Here is a 21204-nt window from a genome sequence, read left to right on the forward strand (position 1 = left end):
TTTCCCTTTACCGTAGGCGATTAAGCAGGAAGAGGTTCATAATATTTCCTTCCTGTAACCTTTCTCCCCCCCCATTTTTAGCAGCTCTTCCTTCCGGAAAGGAAAGCTCACCCAGCTACCACATCTGTAAATGCTAACGTGTGGGCAATTCACCTGCTGTTCATTTCATTTTGTGATAAAGAAGGAAAATGTGAAGCGGAAGAAAATCTTTTTTTTTTAAACATTTCCGCTCGCTCATTTGTAGCTTCATTTTCAGTCTATAGATACCGCACAACTGTAATGAAGGGGTATTTTTCCATTTTGGGAGAGCGTCCAAATGGTGTAACACTATGCGTCCTCTATGTGTTCCTAGCTTAGGCAGATAATACTACAGAGCATCAGTACTTTCACTAAATGCGAACATTCAGAAGTCTCTTTCCAGGCTAATCTGCGTTTTTTTTTTGTTTCTTTTTTTTTGTTTCTTTATCTTTCTGTCAAATTATCATTATTACAATTTTTTTACAATAATGTGTAGTGACTTGCCAGAAACTCCGTAAAAAGGGAATATACAAATTAGAGGACGGGGGGAGGGTTGCAATAACGGAATGTCGTGGGTGTGAGAGATTAAGTGAGGAGCTCCTGTTGCCGCTGTGTATGTTTTACCCATTTGTGCTTCTCTCCCATATTTTCAGGAAGAATCTTATAGAAAATGAGAAGGCATTGTGTAAGTTCATATGTACGCATTAGTACGAGCGCATTCGCTACCTGTTCCCACACGTTATACAGAGGATAGTCATTCCTAGGCGATGGAACGCGATGATATTTCGCCAGTTTGTTCCACATCAGTGCAATAACGCGTCCATGTATTTTCTGAAGAGATTTTTTCAGGGAAACGCTATGGTGCCTCCACTTCAATGGAGCTGCTCCAACTGTATGACGCGCCTTTACTGGCGTTCTAAATGTTGAATCGTCAATGAATGTTTTTTTTTTTTGCCCTTGTTCAGCGTGGTTATTCGTTAGCTTCCTATTTTCCCATTCGTTGCCCTGCTTATTCTCCCACACGTTGACCTGCCCATTTGCTCACTCCCCTTTGCCTGCGTGTTGGCTCCCCGCCTGGTGCCGTTTTCCTCTGCCTTGCTATGCCCTTGCCAGTTTTACCTTCGTGGAGAAATCTGAACGAGCGCTTTCGCATCCGTCCCTCCCAAAAAGGAGAAAAAGAAAAAAACGTAAAATAAGAAATAGGAGAGACTTCCCCAATGATGAGATAAACGTACCGGCTGAGATATCTACGACACAGTAGCCGTTCTTCATGCTTGCACAGTACGCGACGATCGGCATAGCGGCGTAGCGGTGTAACCCTCATGCGCGCTGACAGGCCATACAAAACATCACTGTAGAGGAAGAGAAATAGGATCGTGGAACAATGAAGCCATTCCCAAGGAGCTTGTCCTTTTTTTTCCTCATTCTGACGTTTTTTCTGTTCCTCTTTAAGTATGGCTTGGTTAATGGACTGTACGAAACGAAGGCGTACCCGCTGATTCACCTAATGACAAACAGGAACGTGTATGTTGGGTCCAGCAATTATATGATTAAAAGCAATTTGATAAACATACTGACCCTTTACAAAGACGTCAAATTTGAAAGAGACAATTCCACGATAGATGATCTCCTAGAGGTGGATGACGAAACAAAGATTGAAAGGCTGGTGAAGGAAAAAATGCAGACCATCAGTAAGTATGTCAACTCACGACAGCTGGTTAAGTATTCTGGGATTATATACTTGTACGAAATTCTGCATGCTAACAATTTTTATTTCTTGCTCCACTTTATTTCGAGAAATAATAACAATGGCGTGGTGATAGTGGTGCCGGAGGATTTGTACATAGAAAGGGAGGAGTACCTGCGAGTTAACGGGCTGGCGTTCGGGAGTGGCGGCACCACTGATAGTGGAACTGCTAACCGGAGCATCGATGACCAAAGCAGCGCCAACCTCATCAGCGATGATCTTCTGGAGAGGCGAATTCTGTTCACCCAATCGTTCCTGCTAAAATTTAAACTAAACCAATCGGTCTATTTCGTAAAAAACAACAAGGAGGTGGAGCGCATTTACCAAAACTACAAGGCCAAGTTTGGCTTCTTCGACTTAACCAGAAATGTGAGCATCATGCCACTGTCGAAAAATCAACACAGAAACAAAATAAGTGCGAAAAACGTCTTCTACTTTCTAAGTAAAGATAATATTCACATTAACTCCCTCTTTAGTAAGATCCAGAATAGTGAAACCTTTCTCTTTACGAAAAGGAAAACAATCGTCATTGCGGTGGATTACAACGTCTTTAACATTATAAGTTCGCACCCCTCCCATAGCACAGCGACAAATACACGGGTGATTGCCATGACGGAATTAATAAAATTATTTTCCCATGTTTACAAAAATGAGGACGTCAACTACAACATCCTATTCTTATTCGCCAACTATTATTTTGGCGTAGATAATTTTCTTGATTCGATGAACATCATATTTAGGGAAAACATCGAGTTCGTTTTAACTCTGGACAGTCTGAACGATGTGAATTTTTTTATTCACCAAAGTAAGAAGTTACCACCGGATCATGTGCAGCGTTTTTACGATATACTGAAAGGAGTGGTGATGAAAAATCTGCAAATGGAGATCCAATTGAGGGGAGAAAAAATAAAAACGCATAGCAAACATCTGCCAAGGTTGCATGAATATTTCGAATTAAAAAATATAGACAGCTTTACGTTAAGCGCAAAAGAGCAGATGTTAAGCTTTATTTATAAGACACCCTTGATAGAGAAGAAGATAAAACCAGACCAGGTGTCGGCGCATATCAGAAATATATTCGAGGCGTTGTATGTGTATGTAAAATCATCCAAGGAGGAAAATTCAAATCAAAGGGACATGCACAATGATGTGCGTAGGTATACCTACCAGATGATAGCCACTGAAGAAATTATCCACCTAAATGAAAGCCTTAACAAATTTATGAAGTTTTTTGTGTACCAGGACGAGGTGGGGAAGTTCATTAATCACATAAAGATGATTGTCAATCCGTTTGTCACCGACTCCAATTTTCTCATCACGGATTATAAAATCTCACACGATAAGGGGCAGAAATATTTTTATCAAAAGAATGCCATCATCACCTTTTCCATGGCCATTTCCTACATCTTCCACTACCTCCATTTTTTGTTGGTCGCCCTCTTTTTAGCACTTGTCTACATTTTTGTTAATTTCCACGCTGTCCCCTCGTTTTACAAAGCGAAGGTTGCGTAGCTATTGTGTAGCGGCTGCGTAGCAGTTGAGCTGTTGCACCGTTGCCTTTTTGCGCGTCCTCTTTTTTTTATAATTCGAATCTTCAACTTAAAATTAAGCCGTTCATCTAGGCCCATAGCAAGCGCAGTCGACCCATAGACCGATTCGTATGCGCGCTTACACAGTTACCATAAAAATCCTATGAACAACACCATTTCAGTTCATTGAAACACAAATACACGTGAATTTAAAATTTTGCATGGACAAATGCAAAGTGAGGCGGGAAGAACAGGCACAGGGGGAGAATTCTCCAGCACGATTAAAAAAAAAAGAAGCAAAGTATAGCAGAGCATAGGATAACAAAGCATAACAAAACGGGACGCAGTAAAAAATAAATGAGTGTGTGCAAAAATGACGAAACATCGTAAAAACATCAAATAAAAAAATGGGGAATCAAATGTGAAAAATAAAAAAGTTTTTTTGTATGGTCTACCGAATAGCATTGAAATAAAAGGCAAAAATGAATGGAAGTGAAATGCTTTTCATTAAAAAATGATCACTACAAAAAAAAAGAAAAAAAAAGCATTAGACTCATTAAAAATAAATAAAACGGACGGAAGCATAAAACAACTGGTGATTCTTAACTCCTTTGGGGGAAGGGATACACAAAAATGGAGATTTCCCTTAAAGACAAAATGGTGATATTGAAAGGAAACATAGTTAAATGCGACAACGTGTATGCACAAGTGGGCATGCACCTATGGGTAGACGGATGGGACTCCGTCGCTTCACTTAAAACAGCAGCGAACTGTGATGCAAACTGTGATGCGAATTGTGACGTCAATTAAGACGCAAATCGTTTGTTGGATAGGCCTGTTGGTTGGATAATCGCCCTGGTTGGCTACGTCACGCCATTTTTTCTCAATATGAACAGCCTTTTCTTCCTCTGTTCGGTTCCTCGCAGAAGCGTGCCGCACCCACCCCCCGAACTGGAAATCCATTACAACTTGTTCGCGACCTGCCCACTTCGCTCGAAGTAACGTGGTTGCACATTCCAGCACACTTCTTCACTTGCATATAGGTTGACACTTCAGCTTGGATCCCAATTTGAAACAAATCTACGGATTAGGTCTTTCTTCCCGTCTTCCACGGCCCACAGGGGCATATTGGGGGCGGGGCTCAGAGACACCATCCCCCCGGCCTAGCGGGAGGCTTACTCAAATTAGATGTGCCCCCCAAAAATGACGATAAAAATCTTATTTTCATATATGTGCGAATAAACCGCAAATGATACTGCTATGTGTGGGGAGTGGGTGACGTTTCATTTATCGATCTACAATATTTCTCTCCTCTGTTGCAGTCCTTTTGGCAAAGCTGCCGACAAAATTGAACGCAAGAGGATTGTGTGCAAATAGAAAACTGGTAGGTATCTCCCCCCTGGGGGTTGGCATTCCTGTCTTCGTTTTAGTCTTCTCTTACTAACTTAGCCTGTTACTAACCTAGGCTGATACTAACTTACTCTCCTACTAACGTATCCTGTTACTGTCCCACTTTCTGACTAATTTACTCCCTTATTGACTCCCTGTTTTTCTTTCCTTTTTTTGGTCCTTCATTGCGAACAGTGGCTCTCGCAATTCATGGAGGAGAGACCGTCGACGCTGACAACGTTTGACATGTTTGAATTTATGGAGCACGTCTGTATCAAGCTGTCATTCGAAACGGTGGGAAGTTTATCCTTTCCTTTCAGTTCATTCCTTGGCTTATGCGATCGTTCTTCCTTCTTTACGGGCATTACGTAGTGTCTAACGCAAATCATTTTTTTCCTCAACGTTTTATAACTGATGTTGAAATTAATAGAGTTGTACTTTTCATGCTTCATTACATCATCTTCGTAATTTTGTTTCTTCTGTTTCCCGTACTGGGGTTGCTTGCCCATTTGTTCGTCATTATTAAGGTTGACATTAATATTCATGCTATTATCAGTTCTTAGGAGTAGATTTTTGGTGCCCATCGAGCCGTAATTATCATCATTGTAGTTCACTACGTTTCTACTTTGCAGTCTCTTGGAACCACTAAAAAAATTATATCTTAAATTCATGTTTGCAATGCTGGACCTTCTCAACATGTCGTATTTTTTTTGAACTTTGATGATTTCAAATTCTTCATCATTTGTTTCTTTTGTATCGTAGGAACAGAAAAAATGTTTCATGCCGTATACCACTCTGATACATTTTACATTAATTTTATTTATGTCGATACACACATTTTTTAGTTTTTCTTCATCGTGAGGTGTTGCTAAAGTGCTATTCACTTTTCTTTTTTTTTCCTTCTGCTTTTCCTTTGTTTTTGGTTCCTTTTGGCTATTTTTCGCTCTGCTTCTGTTTTTCCGAATGCCGTTCGCTTCGTTCGAAGGTGCGCTCATAGCGGGGTTGTCTTTATCCCCATCAGGCACTGACTTGCATGTTTTACTCGCCAATGATACGTTGCTGTTCCTTCTGTCCATCGTTGTACTCTCTACACTATTGACCAGGATGGTAATATCCCTTGCTGTATTTTCATGCTTAATACTTTTATTCTTTTCTGGGGAATCGTTGTTCATTTTCTTCGGCTCTTCCTTTATCGTCCCGTTTTGCGCGCACGCTTCGGGCTGGTTGCTCGGCTTCTGTTTCGGCTGGGGGCTGGATTTGCGGCTCCTTTGGGGAGTTGGTTGGGGGGTCGTTTGAGGAGTTGTTCGCGGACTCGTTCTGGTGCTCATTCGGACACTCGTCCGCGGGCTCGTCCAGCGCTTCTGCTTTTCCCCTCCATTTGTACCTTTATTTGCCCCTTCATGTGTACCTTCATTTGCGCCTTCGTATGCCCCTCCATGTGTACCTTCATTTGCGCCTTCGTATGCCCCTTCGTATGCCCCTTCGTATGCCCCTTCGCATGCACCTTTATCTGTACCTCCCTTCGGACTCGACCGACGGCCCCTTCCTTGGCCTGCTGCCCTCAGTTGCCGTACCGTCTTGCCATAGTAAAAAGATTTCAAATAATTCTTAACGTTCATCAAAATTTCTTCTTCCCCCTTTAAGCTATAAAAAAACTTAAAATATTTTTTAAAATATTTCACTTTAAAAATGTTGAAATGCTCGAACCTACAAATGGCATACCTTCCTCTTCTGATCAGCTTGAATATATTTAAAGCACAATAAATATTTAGTGCCGTCACAATGTACTGTTTAACATTTTCGTAATACTTCTCATATTTTTCTTTTACAAAGTCTAGAATTTCGGATACAGTTACGCCTTGGTTTAGTATGTCATTTTTTTCTTGTAGCCTTTTATGGATGTCTTCCATCACGTCATAATGCGCGTAGGTGCAGGTGGGGGGCATGTCACTTTCTCTGGGGAATTGATTCCTCAAATTGTTTTCACTCCCACAAGTAACGCGTGTGCTGATGTGGTTATAATTACTGTGATGGATATCCCTGTCGCGCTGATGGACCTGCCCTCTTTCGCTGCCATGGCTGGAAGCGCGCCTTAACCCTTTAGAACTATCACCACTGCCTGTCCTATGTGTGCTGTAGTAGTAGTAGCTGCAGTGTATATGGCCATTACTATTGCGAGGGTTATTATCGTGATGTTTTGTCCCACTGGGGAGAAAGACACTACCGATGTAGTTACCTTCTGCGGTTTTGTCCCCCGAGGCGCGTTTTCCCCTGGATGTATTACTGCGTTTATTGGGGTACTCCCTAGAGGGTGTCTTATTCATATCGGTGTGTATGGTGTAAATGTTATTGTCATTCAGATTAACCCTGAGTAGGGCGAACATGGCAATTTTAACTATTTCAAATATGATATGCTTTTTCATGTTTTTTAAAAAAATATATTTTTCCTGCTGATCATCTATAAGCCTAAATTTAACAGTAGATCCCATGTACCTCCATGTGGTATTCGTTTCGTAGGACAGATATTCACATATGCGGTCAACTTTTATGTTATTATTTCTGAGGGGCACATTTGAATTAAGTAACTGCATACTTTTGTCCATGTTAAAATTTTTTCTTCTTCTTCTTCCTCCTCCTTTGGGGCGTATCCCCTGGACGTTGTTCAGTTTGTTATCTTCCACATGTTCATTTTTGTGGAAAATGTACTCTTCACTTTTCTCGTTTTCTATGTTTTCCTGTTCGTGCACATTCGCGTCTTTGTTTTTTTTCCTAATGTGCGGCCTTTTAACCCTTTCATCTATATTTGTAGAGTCTACACTTTTGTTAATTACGTTTGGATCATTTAGGGCTTTCCTTGCTCTCTTTCTGCCCCTTCTTCTCCCCTTTTGCCTATTTAAGGATTCATCAAAGTATTCGAAATCGTAGCTTCGCTGCTTCCTGTTTTTTCTTAAGTTATGGTAACATATTGTGTTATCTTCATCGTTTATTCCATCGATGCTGTTCATTGTTTTGTTCCGTTTCACTTCGTTTTGTCATACGGGGTGCACGGCGGTCTGTACTGTAGCAGTAGAACCGTCCCAATGTATATGTATTCTGATGGGTATACCTTTGCGTACGTACCTGTGCGGTGTGGGCAGAAATGGTTAGACCCCTTCACCGGCCGCTAACGACGGATAAAAGGTCCACCAGCACAAACTGGTGTGCATAAGAACGTACGACCCTGCACTAGTCTACAAGACCACAAAAGGGTATTCCCAAAATGGTACGCTTATGGGACCTACATAAATGTGGAAATGTATAGGTCTCTGTAAGCGTGTGCAGGTGTGTGTAGGCGCACGATATTTACACAACTTCGATTTGCATTCAGTCCATCTTCTGACAAATGCATGTTATCCCCATACGAGTTGTAAAAAACTGTTCAAAAATTGGGCTTGAAAAAATCATTAAAGTGTTAATTCAAAGATTTTTATAAAAACCCATCGGGTATGCATAAAACGGGCAGCAAAAAGGAGAAAAGAAAAAAAAAAAAAAAAAAAAAAAAAAAAATACAGAAGAGAACAGAAGAGAAGAGTGAAACATGAACAGCAAAAGGAATGGACAAAATCGGAAACGGTTACACTCACCCGGCTACCACAAACGGTAAACAACTTTTACGATAAAACCAGCGAGTAGAAAATGTCGGAAAACAATAACAGTGTAGCGCCTGTCCGACGTTATAACATTTTGTGCACATAAAGACGTGTGTAGAAAAACATAACACGTACATTTAAAAACATATGTCCAATTCTGTTACAAACCAGTGGGTGGGATGGTGGGGGTAGCGGTGAGCGCCCAAAAGGAGTGCTCACTCGTGTACACATACATAAACGTACAAACGTATACGGAACATGTGAAATGTTCACACAATGGTTAAAGAAAAAAAGTGTGCGAATTTCAAAAATATGCACACAATACGCGGTATACAGCAGCTCACGCATACACATCGATTATGTACATATTTGCATGGGTCCATAAATTCACCCATGTCTGATTTTTTTTTTTTTGTTCACAAATGCCCCCCTTTACTCGCATGCCATTTGTGCATAAAACTTTTTGTAACACATCGTGAGAATATCGCACATACATTTCCCCTATTTCTGTTTCTTTTTCCGCGAGTGGAAATGCTTCAGAAATGTTTATGTTCAACAGATGACTTTCAAAGAAATACAGACAAAGGGGAAAGCGAACAGCATGGGGAAAAATAAGATAATTATGGCAATGATGGCCACGGTGATCTGGCAATGATAGTGACGATAATGTGGTAAAGGTGAGGAACAAAACTTGACAATAGGCGTAACAAATCCTGAGGCGTCCGAATGAGCAAAATGCGAGCTGAAGGCGCGCCGGGGGGAAGGAAAAAAAAAAAAAGGAAAAAGGAAAAAGAAAGCTGTAGCAGAAATTTACGTAATTTCACATACACTGGGAAAAAAAAATCCACTTTTAAACATGTTAATTATTTAACAGTGTTTGCCTTTTTTTGACGCCCCTTTCCTGTTGGGGGAAAGTAACATTGAAGTACATACTTCTGCGTGTATATTTCATCGAATAATGCTTTATTACGTGTGTCCACACGTGTTTTTAAAAGTAGGAGTGAAAGGCGTTTCTTCTGGGTGAAACGAAAAAACGAACACGGACACGAACGCTGACACTAACACGAATTCACATGCGCGCATGTCAGGTGTACACGCACAGACAAGTACACATATACATGTACTAAAGCTACGCAGGGACGTACGTACTTGTATACGTACATAAAGCATACGAAACGACAAACCACTGCGCATCCTCTGAGAGGACTCCTTTTTAACTGGACATACACATGACACACTCTTAGGGCAATCTCGGCAGAGTCCACAAAGCACTTACAATGCGTCTCTGTTTTAGACCAAACAAAAATTTGATATTATTTTCTTTTTTGAGGACGTCTAAGATTTCATTATAACATACAACAAAATTGGGGGCTGACATGGTAAAAAGTTTCTACATTTAGGGTTGTCATGGGAAAACAGGAACGTTTATACATAATTCTTTTTTTTTTTTTTTTTGCATATTCTGACTCATTCACTAACTCAACGTATGCTTACTTAGCCAAACAATCCCGCCATGTGTAAAGTACGTTGGCCTCTTCACCTAGTTACGTGTGTGAAGAATTCACACTAAGTTGTGTAAGCGTGGCGATGGTGTGTACAAATTAACTTAGGACACATTTTTGCGTTACAAATTGTGCGCCAGTTCACAGCAAGTAATGCCTAACAAGCCATGGGACTATGAATAAATTCGACGTACAAACAAAACGTTCTGTGGAGGTGTGACCTGTATTAGTGCCTATAAGGCTTCAAACATCTGAGTACAGGCATGTATAGGATGCGGAACTCTTGATACACATATAAATGTAAGCATAAATATAGGCATACGGGTGTTGCACGAATAGGTACCTGTCGTCTTGGGGGAAAATTTTGTGTTTTTATTTCGTCCGACGAGAGCATTTAAACGCTGTTTCGTGCGTTGATACCATTACGCGTGGAAGTGACACATATTTGTAACTCTCACATGGGTGGTATGTTCGACGAAGTGGGTTAAGAATCGCTATGCTTCCGCTTTTTCGCAACTGTACTCACTTTTAAGAGGCAAATAAAAAAAAAAAAAAAAGAAAAAAAACAAAGGAAAGGAAAGGAAAGGGGAAAAAAAAGAAGAAAAGAAAGCTAAAACAGGTACAATGATTTAATATATACTATTTAAAATATACATACAATGCATAACTGTACAGAACACACCCTTGTTTTAAAATAAATAGAAACGAGTTTCAACCCTGAATTCATCGCTTTTTGGCAAAAAAGAATGCTGCTTACTATTTTTTGTTTTTACCATTTTTTCAGTCGTTTTTGTCATTTCGACGCGTTCTCATGCATAGGTAAAGCATATTCATATAACGTCATCACGACGTGGGGCTAATACACAGTACATGTACGTGGCACGAGCAATTGTTCACGTGATTGCCTGATGCATATTCTTTTCAAGCACAACGTCGATACCTTTACCTATGCAGGCAGCAAAATGGGCGCAAGGCTAAGATCCCATTGCCCTTAAATTGGGGGTCAGGCAGAATGAGCAGCATTGAAAATGTACACTGCTATGTTTGTTGTGTTATCTGCTCCACCTTCGCTATTTGCATTTCCGGGTCATCTTGATTTTTTGACACGATGCCAGCATGGGGCCTTGCTGTTGCTATAACACCAAAGGAGCAATATTTTGGGACACTGAGCTGAAGCACAAAATGGCGCCCTGAGCTATATATATACAGATATGTGTAATTTTGCGATCGCCTTCGCTAAGCTGCCGTGAGCTTAAAAAGGTTAGAGGCTCTCGTGGGTTTTAAAAAAAACTAGATGTCACACGAATGAGCAATCGGGATGTGTATGATACGTACAACATATAGATATCCAGCTCAAATGTAGCCTTAACAAGATGCTGGTATTCCGAGGCAGCTGATCTGCCCGATGATCAGGCTTCACTGAAGGCAAAACGCCTTCCTCCATAAGCGGCTCACATGCATACACACAAATAAGCAAACGGTATGATAACCCTTTATGGGAGCTTTTTCATTGGCGATAATTTCACTCCAAGAATTGCAAAATTGTTGCCGGATCACCAACTTTGTTTGCAATGAGGGAAACAAAATAGTTATTATACCGTCATAAGGATACGCCAAGAGGGGCTCCAAATGACAGTTGCGTTCGTTCATACCGCTCGGAAGGGAGCACGCCTGCGAAAAAGCACCCCACACGAAAGACCTTCTATATGTGGGTATCCATTTACGCATAAGTTAATGGAGGCAAAATTTTTGCAAACCGCACGAAGCGAAATGTAGTAGCACAGCATGTGCTCTTTATTACCCCGGAACAGAAAATCGATGTGCACAAGTTGGCCGCTAAAGAAGGGCTGCACATTTTTTTAAATCCTACTTTGCAACTGTTCTGTTGAAAAATTTTCCTACACCTTTTTTTTATTTTTTAAAGAAAAACTTTGTATGGTTAAACAGGATGGATCCTGGATCCACAGCCCCTGGAGGCTGTTCTTTGCGGGCAACATCGTCCGTGCAAATGTGCAGGTGGTAAAATACGTGGGGTGATAGGGATTTTCCCTTTTGTCAACCTTATACTTATAAAAGATCCAGCATGGCACAGTTGAAATGTACCCTTTCGGAAGCTACACCTTAATGCAGACGTTTGTGTGCATTTTTTGCCACAGTGCTAGTTTTCCCCTCACAAAAAAAATGTATTCTCCATTTTGATATATTTTGACACCCATACGTTCACGCGTAAGTTTTAAAAACATGTTGGTTTCGTTTCGCACAAAAAGGGGACTGGAAAAATAAGCCAAATGGCATGCATGCAAACCGTTTGCAAAGGCTAATCGCTCCAGTGAAGGGATTTACACGCGGACAGGAAAGACATGTTTGCAATTTCGAATCCACCACTCCTTCAATGCTCGTCAGTTCGTAATTTGGATATGCTAAAATAGCGGTGGAGTTTCCCTTTTTGAAAGTTTCCCTTGGATTTTATCTCTTCAATGACTGAAAATATGTTGCCAAAGTGCAATTTATTCATAAAAAGAGTCGACTACAAGCGCGGGCAGAAGGCATATACATGTATACGTATTCCTTTTTAACACGGAACAACGGGGCTAACCAACGTTGTGGATAATTTGTGCCTTCCCCCAGGGATAGGGGGAAACAAAATATGAGGAGGAGGAAACGAAATGACAAGAAAAGAGTAACACAAAGAGAAATCACTCTTTGGTCATTCAGTCAAGAGTCGCAAAAAGAATCATCTTGTGGAAGAGAAAATATTTCTCATAAGAGAACGCCTAACAGAACGGCACCCTTCACATGTTGACGTTATGCCCGTTACCCTTGACATTTTTTTTTTTTTTCGCGGAACATGTAGCAAATTTGGATAAAATTGTGCCCGTGACGATCAGCAGAATAATTTTATACCCGTTACAATTTTTTCGTGACAATTTGCTGGAAAAAAAGATGCGCTCGACGCGGTTATGCATATTTTTTAAAAGAACACCAAATGTGGCTAATCGAAGAAATGCAAATAACAATGGGCCAACAACACCAAGCCCGTATTAAGTATAGAGCGGGAAGTATATAATACATACGACCTTACAACCGTAAGACGGTCCGTCGGAAACTCTGAAATTTTTTAAATAAGAAAAAACAAAATAAAACCATGAGTAAGAAGAAGCAACCAGTTACCGGCTTTTATTTTGGCATTATACCTTTTTAAGCTATGTGGTAAAGTTTTATAGCCTTTTTTTTTTTTTTTTTTTTCCTCCCGTTTCCTGCTTGCCCCACCTCGTGCCAATGGCGATCGTTACAAATGTCGAAATTGAGAAGAAGTTTTTTGACTTCTACGAGGGGGACAAAAACGTTTTTTATTCAAAGGAGCACGAGCTGTATTTAAGTCTGTGTGGTGATAACATATACTGCTTTAAGATAAATGAATGGGGTGGCAACAGTAACAGCTTCAAATTCTACAATGCTATGCACCCCACGTGCGTCCTGGAATCCTCCGTCGATATTGATGACGTGAAGGAGATTTCCCATAAGAAGTACCTTAACAGGCATTGCATATCTTTGTTCACTTCTATAAGACTCGTGTACTACGCTGACGGAGGTGTGTTTCTCTCGACGGACGACAACAAGATACATCACTACGCTCTGCACCTGAACGAGGCGGCGGCGAAGGGGGATGAGCCACATGGCGACAATGAAGAGAATAGCCATGTAAATGGCGATGTGAATGGCGAACGGGAAGAGAGTGCAGACAAGAACGATATCTACTTGTATGATGAAACGGAGGAGGAGAACAAGGGTGCATACTCATATTATTACAACTGGGTTCACTTAAAAGAAAAGAAAGTTTGGAAATCACAGAATGTGGTTGTAACCTGCTTTGGGTACTCTGACGAGGGAGGCAAACAGTTACTCGTTGGCTACATCAATGGGTTAGTTAACGTTTATAATTTAAGGTCCTATAAATTAAAATATTCCTACCGAATACACAACAGTCGAATTAGCAACTTGAGAATGTATCGAAATTTTATCATGAGCTCCGATGTGACAAAGAATGTTTTCATTTATGACTTTGCAAAGGGAGAGAAGGTCGCAGCGTGCGAGGATCACATGAGTGGAGTCATTGATTTTCTCTTCCTGGCCGTCCAGGGAGGGGCAGCCCCGAAGGGGGAGCAGAAGGAGGGAGAGCCCGCCGTGATGGAGGTGGATAAAAAGAACCCTGAAGGAGTAGCGGTAGAGGAGTGCAATCCAGAAGGAGAAGAAGCAGAGGATTGCAACCCCGATGGAGTAGCCGTAAAGGATTGCAACCCAGATGGAGTAGCCGTAGAGGAGTGCAACCCAGAGGAAGCAGCAACGGAGGAGTGCAACCCAGTCGCAGCTGCTGCTGACGAAAAGCTCATCGGGTTCATCACAGTGGGCAATGACAAAATCATGAACGTCTGGGATCTGAGCCTTCTGAACGCGCAGGACGAAGAAGAATTCAACGCCCTGAAGAAGCAATACAGTAACAAGAAGAAAAAAAAAAAAAGCCGAAACAGCGGCGTAGTCTCACTTAGCCCCATAAAGCAGATATACCTTGTGAACGACATAAACCACGCGCTGATAATTCCGTCGAGCATCTTCAAAAGAAAAAGAAGCAAGCTAATAATAAACGATGAAAATGTAAAATGGTTAATCCTAACGCATGACGCAGAAGGAAACTTCATTTTTTACAACCCAATAGCGGCAGAAATCATTTTCAAATTTAAAGAAAATAAAGCATTAACTAACCAAAGTAATGTACAGAAATTTATTCTCATAAAAAATAAATTACATGTGTTTAGGGAAGATAGTTCTTTGTTAATTTATGACTTACGAGATTTCAAGATGATAAAAAATTACGCTTGCAGAATTGAGGGTATATTTGAAATGCTCCTGTTAAGTTCTGTAGGCAGGGAAGAAGAACCAGGTGATGACTCCCCAAGTGGTGAGGACGAATTGGCACTGGAAGACGCATCTCGAGGAAGTCTAAAGGAAAACCAGTTTGTGGTCCTCACAGGAGATAACATAATTCGAATTTTAAATTTTGAGGAAAATCTCATCCAGCAAACGTTACTCATAGGCCATGAAGACGTCGTGTCATGCATAAAGCTCAGCGAAAAAAATCAACTGCTCTTTAGCGGGTCCAATGATAAGAACATTTTTGTGTGGAGCTTAAGAAGCAATCATTGCATTTACATACTCAAGGACAATTTATATACCATAAATTCGATTGACGTGAATGTGAGAAGGTTTCCCAGAGTTGTCCTCGTGAGTGTGTGTGAGGACAGCAGTTTGAAGCTGTGGAATTTTACCGTCAATTTAGATGTTATCCAAGGCGGAAAAGAAAGAAAAAAGAGAAAACTGGATGACTTTTTTCAGGACAAGGAGACTTTCCAGAGTAACTTCACCATTTATCCACACAAAGTTACGATAAACGATGTGGCCATATCTGACAGCTGCAAGGTAAGAAAGAAGAAGGAGAAGGGCATGTGCCGGAGCGTATTTCTTCTGAGAAGCTCTACCTCCACAGCTATGTTCTTCATTATATGCCTTCTACCAACGCGGCGAGGGAAAAACAACAAAAAGGAATCCTTTTTTCTGCGCACACGATGTACATTTTTAACACCCTTTTTTGATACCTCTTTCATTTTACACCCCTTCGTGTACCTTTCCACATCCAGATTGTTGCCACCTGCAGCAAGGACAAAACGATAAAACTGTTCGAGGCCGCAAATCTCAAGCTCATAAAAACGCTGGAGGGGCACAAAAAGCCCGTTCAGAATATTCAGTTTTCCAAGGCGGATCACATTCTGTACAGCAACGCGTATGATGGGCTGAGGATATGGAATCTGACCAACTTCGAATGCGTGAAAAGCATCCAGAGTCTAGACTTCAACTTGACGAAAATTTTAATTCTAAATGATAACTGCATGGTTAATGCATTCAGCAATGGGAACATTAGCATTGTGAACATAAAGAACTGTGAAAAAGTCTTTACTGTAAATTACCACAAGGACAAAATATTTTGCCTTCAAAACTGCGGAAACGATACCATCGCGTCTGCATCCCTAAATGGGGAATTGCTCTTCTTAAAAAACGTTAGTGCAAAGGTATGTACAGAGAACATGTTGCAAAAGAGGAAACACTTATTCTACGAAAACCAACTGGAAAATTTGATAAGTGAAAGCAAAACAAACGAATCTTTGCTCATGTGTTTGAAGCTTAATAAGAAATTTAAATTCAAAACCGTTATAGAGACGTATCTAAATTATTACACCTTCTCCATTTTGCACCTTTTAAAGAAGTTTGACTATGAGTATGGCATAAGGAAGATAACCCAGAGGGGAAGGGATAGTCATCCCGGTTCCGTTTCTGCGAAAAGCGACACAAAAGGGGAAGACTCCATTAACGATACTTCTAACAGTGGGGGAACGGACAGCCATACGGCAGGGCCCCCGAACGGCACATTGCAGAGCAAACCATTCCATGACGACCTTATCGTTGGTAGCATACACAACTATTTGGAAAATGCAGATGTGCTGCAAGGTTACATTTACGAGGAGTTGTCAAAAATGATACCTAATGAGTCGAACGAGTCGGTTTCCTTTGAAGAGGGAGGACTTCAGCAGAATGGGGGAGGTGAAACCGGGGGGAGGCGAAACCATCACGAGGAGGGTAACTGCGAAAATGGTAACCCCGACCGGGATGAAAACTTCGTGCTCTTTTTAAAACAAATGAAGGACAAAAACGAGCACTCCTACTTCCTATACCTTAACAAGCTGATGGAATTCATTTCCTTCTTCATCGTGAACCACAGATATGCCTACATTGCCAATTTCCTCCTTAACAGCGTAATCACCTACATTGACTACGCAGACATTTGCAAAATTAATGACTACAAGCGCTTTTTCGAAATATACAATAGCTACGCGCCGAGGCATAAAAACAGGTACCTCCAGTCGCTGCAGAAATCCAAGTGCTTTGAGTTAATTAACATTAATTATTATAAGGGGGACATCAAAATGATGGGTTGAGGGGGGAAACGGCAGCGGTGCCTTTGTGGGGGCCAAAAAGGGCACAACCAGGAAAGTAGCATGATAATTACAGTAATAAATGAGCAATGTGGCATTTTCGACATTTTTTTAGGTGTGCCCAAAGGGGATAGTACTTGTGTGTGTGTGCCCCCTACCCCGCGTCACATACGACTGTTCTTCTTCACCTTGTGGAACACCCTTTCGTAAAATCTTCCACGTGAATGCATTTATTTGTCTGCGCCGCAGCGCGCGACCCCAATTTCTTTCATTTTTTGTACCATTACGCGTTATATGCATAATTTGGAGACAGCAGTTGTCGTGTTTTGTTTGCATGGCGAACGAAAAGGGGACTTGCTCGTCTGTTTTTGCTTTTTTATTATTTTCTTTTTTTTCCCCTTCCTTTCCCGTCTGTTTAAATAATAAACATGATAAATAAAAAGAGACATACAAAAAAATTCGAGGTTCAGGCAAACACAAAAAAAAAAATAGAGCGCCATAGCTTCGTGACGCGTTGCTAACGCTCCGGTGATAGAACTTCCGCAACCCATTAACGGTAAAAAAACTTAAAAAAAAGGCGCTGCGAAAAACTGATAAACGTGCTAGCCAACAAGAAGGAGAATTTAAATAGCCCCTTGGTCGCGATGTAGCTCATGCAGCCAAGTGTGAACATCGCAGGCATACCCACACAACAACAAAAATATAAAAGCACGAGGGACTTCTCCAATTCGTTCTTAAGATTTTTAATTGTACTCTTAAAGCAATTTTTATCGCATAGTAGAAACTCCTCGTCATCGTGAACAAAAAGGTTGCTCATGTCTATGTTATCAAATTGGAACAGTTCCTTTATTATGACCATGATGTCCTTGCTGCTTTTATCTTTGAAACTGAAATTTTTCCTCAGGGGCAGTATGTTCAAAGATTCTTCCTCACTAGAATTGTTTCCACCGCTGGGCGGGTCATTCCGTTTGGCGCCGCGTGGACGGTTTGCGCGGTGTGGGCGGTTTGAGCGGTGTGAATGACTTGAGCGGCGGCAGCCGTTTGAGTGGTCCGTGCTGCTGGATTGGCTCGCTTGGCTCGCGCGAGTTATTTCCTCCAATTTGTCCGCCTCCCCCGAGTTGTCACTTTCATCAGATTCTCCCTCCTCGCTTCCACCCGTGTTGGCATTAGCCAAGCGACTGGTCCTGAGAGGGGGCGCTGGTCCATCATCTGCTACCCAGCCCGAGGGAGGTGAGAAATTCAGCAAGCGCTGACAATTAGCTTCACTTCTTTCAACTTCCAATTCGGAAGCACCAGTTGCCCTTCCTCTGTAGGAAATAGTTGGACCACTGTTAACTGCGTTGTTGAAGAGATTATTTTCGCTTTGGATAGACGCTCCACTACTTTGAGTGGGCACCCCGTTGCTTCGATCTATAGTTGGGATCCTCTGTCCAGGAGGTGAATTACACACAAAACGATCAAGGGTATGTTGGAAGCTCCTCAAAACAGACAACTTCCTTGACAAATAATTATCACAGGAAAAATACTTATTCGTCATATACTTGTTGTAACTAAAAAAATTAAAATTTGTATTCATTAATAAGTTGTAGTAAAAAGAATAATACGTGTACGTACACCTGACGTTAAATTCATATTTTTCCTTTAGGGTTAATATGAAAATACGATTTTTATAATAAAATAAACTGTAGCAACTTGAACATCGTATTAATCTATGCTCACATTCTTCTTCGTGCACTTTTAATTTGTTCCTTTTGTCGTAATAATCACATCCTAACATGTAATTTTTGCACCTTTTGTACTTACAATATTGTAAATGTTTCTCGTAATTTTTTATCTTAAGTTCGTCGTTACATAGGTTACACCTTATTCTTAATTGTTCATAGTCTCTTTTTCTTTTTCCTGCAGAGGTGGAAGCAGTTGATAATATGCGCCAAGTGTCTAACCCGTCAAAATGAATTATTCAAATGGTGCAAATTCGATACCTCATATGTAGAGCAAAGCATGTCACTCATCCGCGTAGCAAATGGAAGGAGTCATTTTTCTCACCCGCTAGTCTCTTCAACTCATTATTTCGAATGGCTTGTTTGCAAATGGGACATTTTCTCTTGTGTAGCAGGGAGTAGTACAAACATTTGTAGCAACTGCGAAAAGTGTGTGTAGGGGGGGTACATGAAAATGGGGGGAACATTGAATGTACGGGTGGAACATATGACGAAAGATCAACTCTCAATCGCAAAGGTGCCGCCAAATCAGCAGACAAATCTGCACCACTCACCATACGTGGTTGCACACTGTCACCACTGGGGTGTGACATATGTCTAGGCACACGGAACAAATAAAATCTGGAAAAAAGGAAAAGGTAACGTAAGGAGAGGGGAGAATTGCGAGATTTAAAAAAATGCTAGGCACATTGGGCGGACCCAGTCCTGCCTTGTGTTTATTTTCTCCCTTTTGGAAAGATTACTTTCGTAAATTTTTTTTTCTTCTGGGCAGTTGGTCCGTAAAAACGGGGAGCCAATGTGAAAAAGGGACAGTACGCTCATGTTGTAGTTTGTTTCCCGTGGTTGTTTTGCTATTTGACCCATATGCTGTTTTGCCGCTTTGCTCCTTCGCTTGGCTTTATTTTTTACAAAAAATGTTCACAATAAATGACAAACCTTTCTCACGATGGTAATGCGATTATTGCATGGAAAAAAAAAAAATAATAAAATTATAAACTGACATAACACAGTGTTGTACAACACCTGAGCCAAAATTCAGCGGTCATTTAAGGGGAGATAAAACAATATAAGAAAACTGCAAAAAAAGAAGAAAAAAAAAACGGTAAATGTGTCCTATTTCACCGTTTTGCGAAAAGGGACATACTGAGAAAATTGTGTATGGCAAAAACGCGACTTCATCATGTGCACAAGTGTCTAACAAGAACTTGTACATTACATGCACGCATTTGGAGGAGGGCGCATGTATGGGCGGAGGGATGAAGCAAGGGCACAGGAGCAAAAAAAAAAAAAAAAGCACCAAAAAGACCAAAAAATTAACTCAAAAAAAAGGAAATATATACTACAGATAATTGCCTCAAATTTTCGACAATACGGCAAAGTAGATAAGAGTGCTCTTTGTAATGCGTATTCTGGTGAATGAGCAAAAAGGAGGAATGTCCATACGACGGCTACACACGTGCAGAGTCACACATATAGAGCTCCGCATATGCACATGAATTAAACACTCGGCGTCCGTTATAAATCGCATTACCATTCGTGGCGAACTCAAACATAGCAGGTTCTTTCGTGGCTCCTATTTAACTTCATCATACACTTTAGCGCATTTTGCAGATTACACAAACGTTTTTAATTAATGCCAAAATGGGGATACCTGGATTATGTTTTTTTCCCTTCACGGGAAGAAATAAATGCTTCGGCAGAACGAGTACGGGTTCGTTGCTCGGCCAACCCGCAGCAGAGCCTACTTTTATATCTGCGTAAAAATGTGTATGTAAAGTTATACACATGGGTAGTACGTACGAACACTTATGCGCACGTACGCTTACACGCTACTCTCATGCACCTGGCCTAGCACAACTCTTGTAATGGCTGGAGCTTACCTTCGTCATATCATGACATATCATAAAAGAAAACGAAACGCAGTCTATACAGAGGGCAAAAAAAAAAAAAATGTTCTTCTATGTTCTGCGTAAATAAGTGTACTTCTTCGCTTATAACGGATAGCACACAACATATTATTCCCTTTAGGCCTCTTTTTTTTTTTTATTTTTTTGGACGCTATAAAAGGGTGCCTCTTTGGTGAATTATGAATTGAACATTAAAATGTGACATTCCTCGCGCCTTGACTTATCCTGTCCCAACATTTTGATCTATCACTTTTTCAGTTGTTATTTCTTACGTTTTTATTTTTTCGCCTTTGCGTTTTTTTTCTGCATTTTTTCTCCTTCCAGCCCCCCTCTTTCCTTATTTCTTCCCATTTTTTCCCGGTCGCAGCCCTTTCAGACCCAGCACAGTATACATTATATTACTTACCAATGGCGCGCCACGCCGAGATTCCCATCTGTGTCCGCACGTATATATACACTACTCTCACCGCATACGCTCCTCGTGCCGATAACGCAGCGGTTGTCGACTGCGCGCCACCCATCGCCACACGGTTACGTATATTCACATGCAATATATGCATATGTATAATATGTACATATGCATATGCGTACATCTTGCTTACATTTTTTGACTTTCTAAATTGATTTTTTTTAGCGCAACATTGTATTCATTTCTTGTGCCGTTTTTTACTTCCTCTAAAATGCATATGACGCTTTATTTAACGCCTTTTGCACCACAA

The 21204-nt window shown here is 40.9% G+C and overlaps 4 protein-coding genes across 4 annotated transcripts; 2 read left to right on the top strand and 2 right to left on the bottom strand.

The window, feature by feature from the left end:
- Positions 1–1402: 1402 nt before the first annotated feature.
- On the top strand, positions 1403–3277 carry C922_02140 (hypothetical protein; the record flags this gene model as incomplete). Its single annotated transcript, XM_008817739.1, has 1 exon — positions 1403–3277. The coding sequence occupies one exon, from the start codon at positions 1403–1405 to the stop codon at positions 3275–3277; it is 1875 nt and encodes a 624-aa protein (XP_008815961.1).
- A 1588-nt stretch (positions 3278–4865) lies between these two features.
- Positions 4866–7688, bottom strand: C922_02141 (hypothetical protein; the record flags this gene model as incomplete). Its single annotated transcript, XM_008817740.1, has 1 exon — positions 4866–7688. The coding sequence occupies one exon, from the start codon at positions 7686–7688 to the stop codon at positions 4866–4868; it is 2823 nt and encodes a 940-aa protein (XP_008815962.1).
- A 5405-nt stretch (positions 7689–13093) lies between these two features.
- C922_02142 (hypothetical protein) lies at positions 13094–16860 on the top strand (the record flags this gene model as incomplete). Its single annotated transcript, XM_008817741.1, has 2 exons — positions 13094–15289; positions 15508–16860. The coding sequence occupies 2 exons, from the start codon at positions 13094–13096 to the stop codon at positions 16858–16860; spliced, it is 3549 nt and encodes a 1182-aa protein (XP_008815963.1).
- A 547-nt stretch (positions 16861–17407) lies between these two features.
- Positions 17408–19400, bottom strand: C922_02143 (hypothetical protein; the record flags this gene model as incomplete). Its single annotated transcript, XM_008817742.1, has 4 exons — positions 17408–18756; positions 18904–18998; positions 19133–19199; positions 19322–19400. 4 exons carry the CDS (start codon positions 19398–19400, stop codon positions 17408–17410), a joined length of 1590 nt encoding a protein of 529 aa, XP_008815964.1.
- Positions 19401–21204: the final 1804 nt, after the last annotated feature.

Source organism: Plasmodium inui (assembly GCF_000524495.1).
Source record: "Plasmodium inui San Antonio 1 unplaced genomic scaffold supercont1.7, whole genome shotgun sequence".
NCBI lineage: Eukaryota > Apicomplexa > Aconoidasida > Haemosporida > Plasmodiidae > Plasmodium > Plasmodium inui.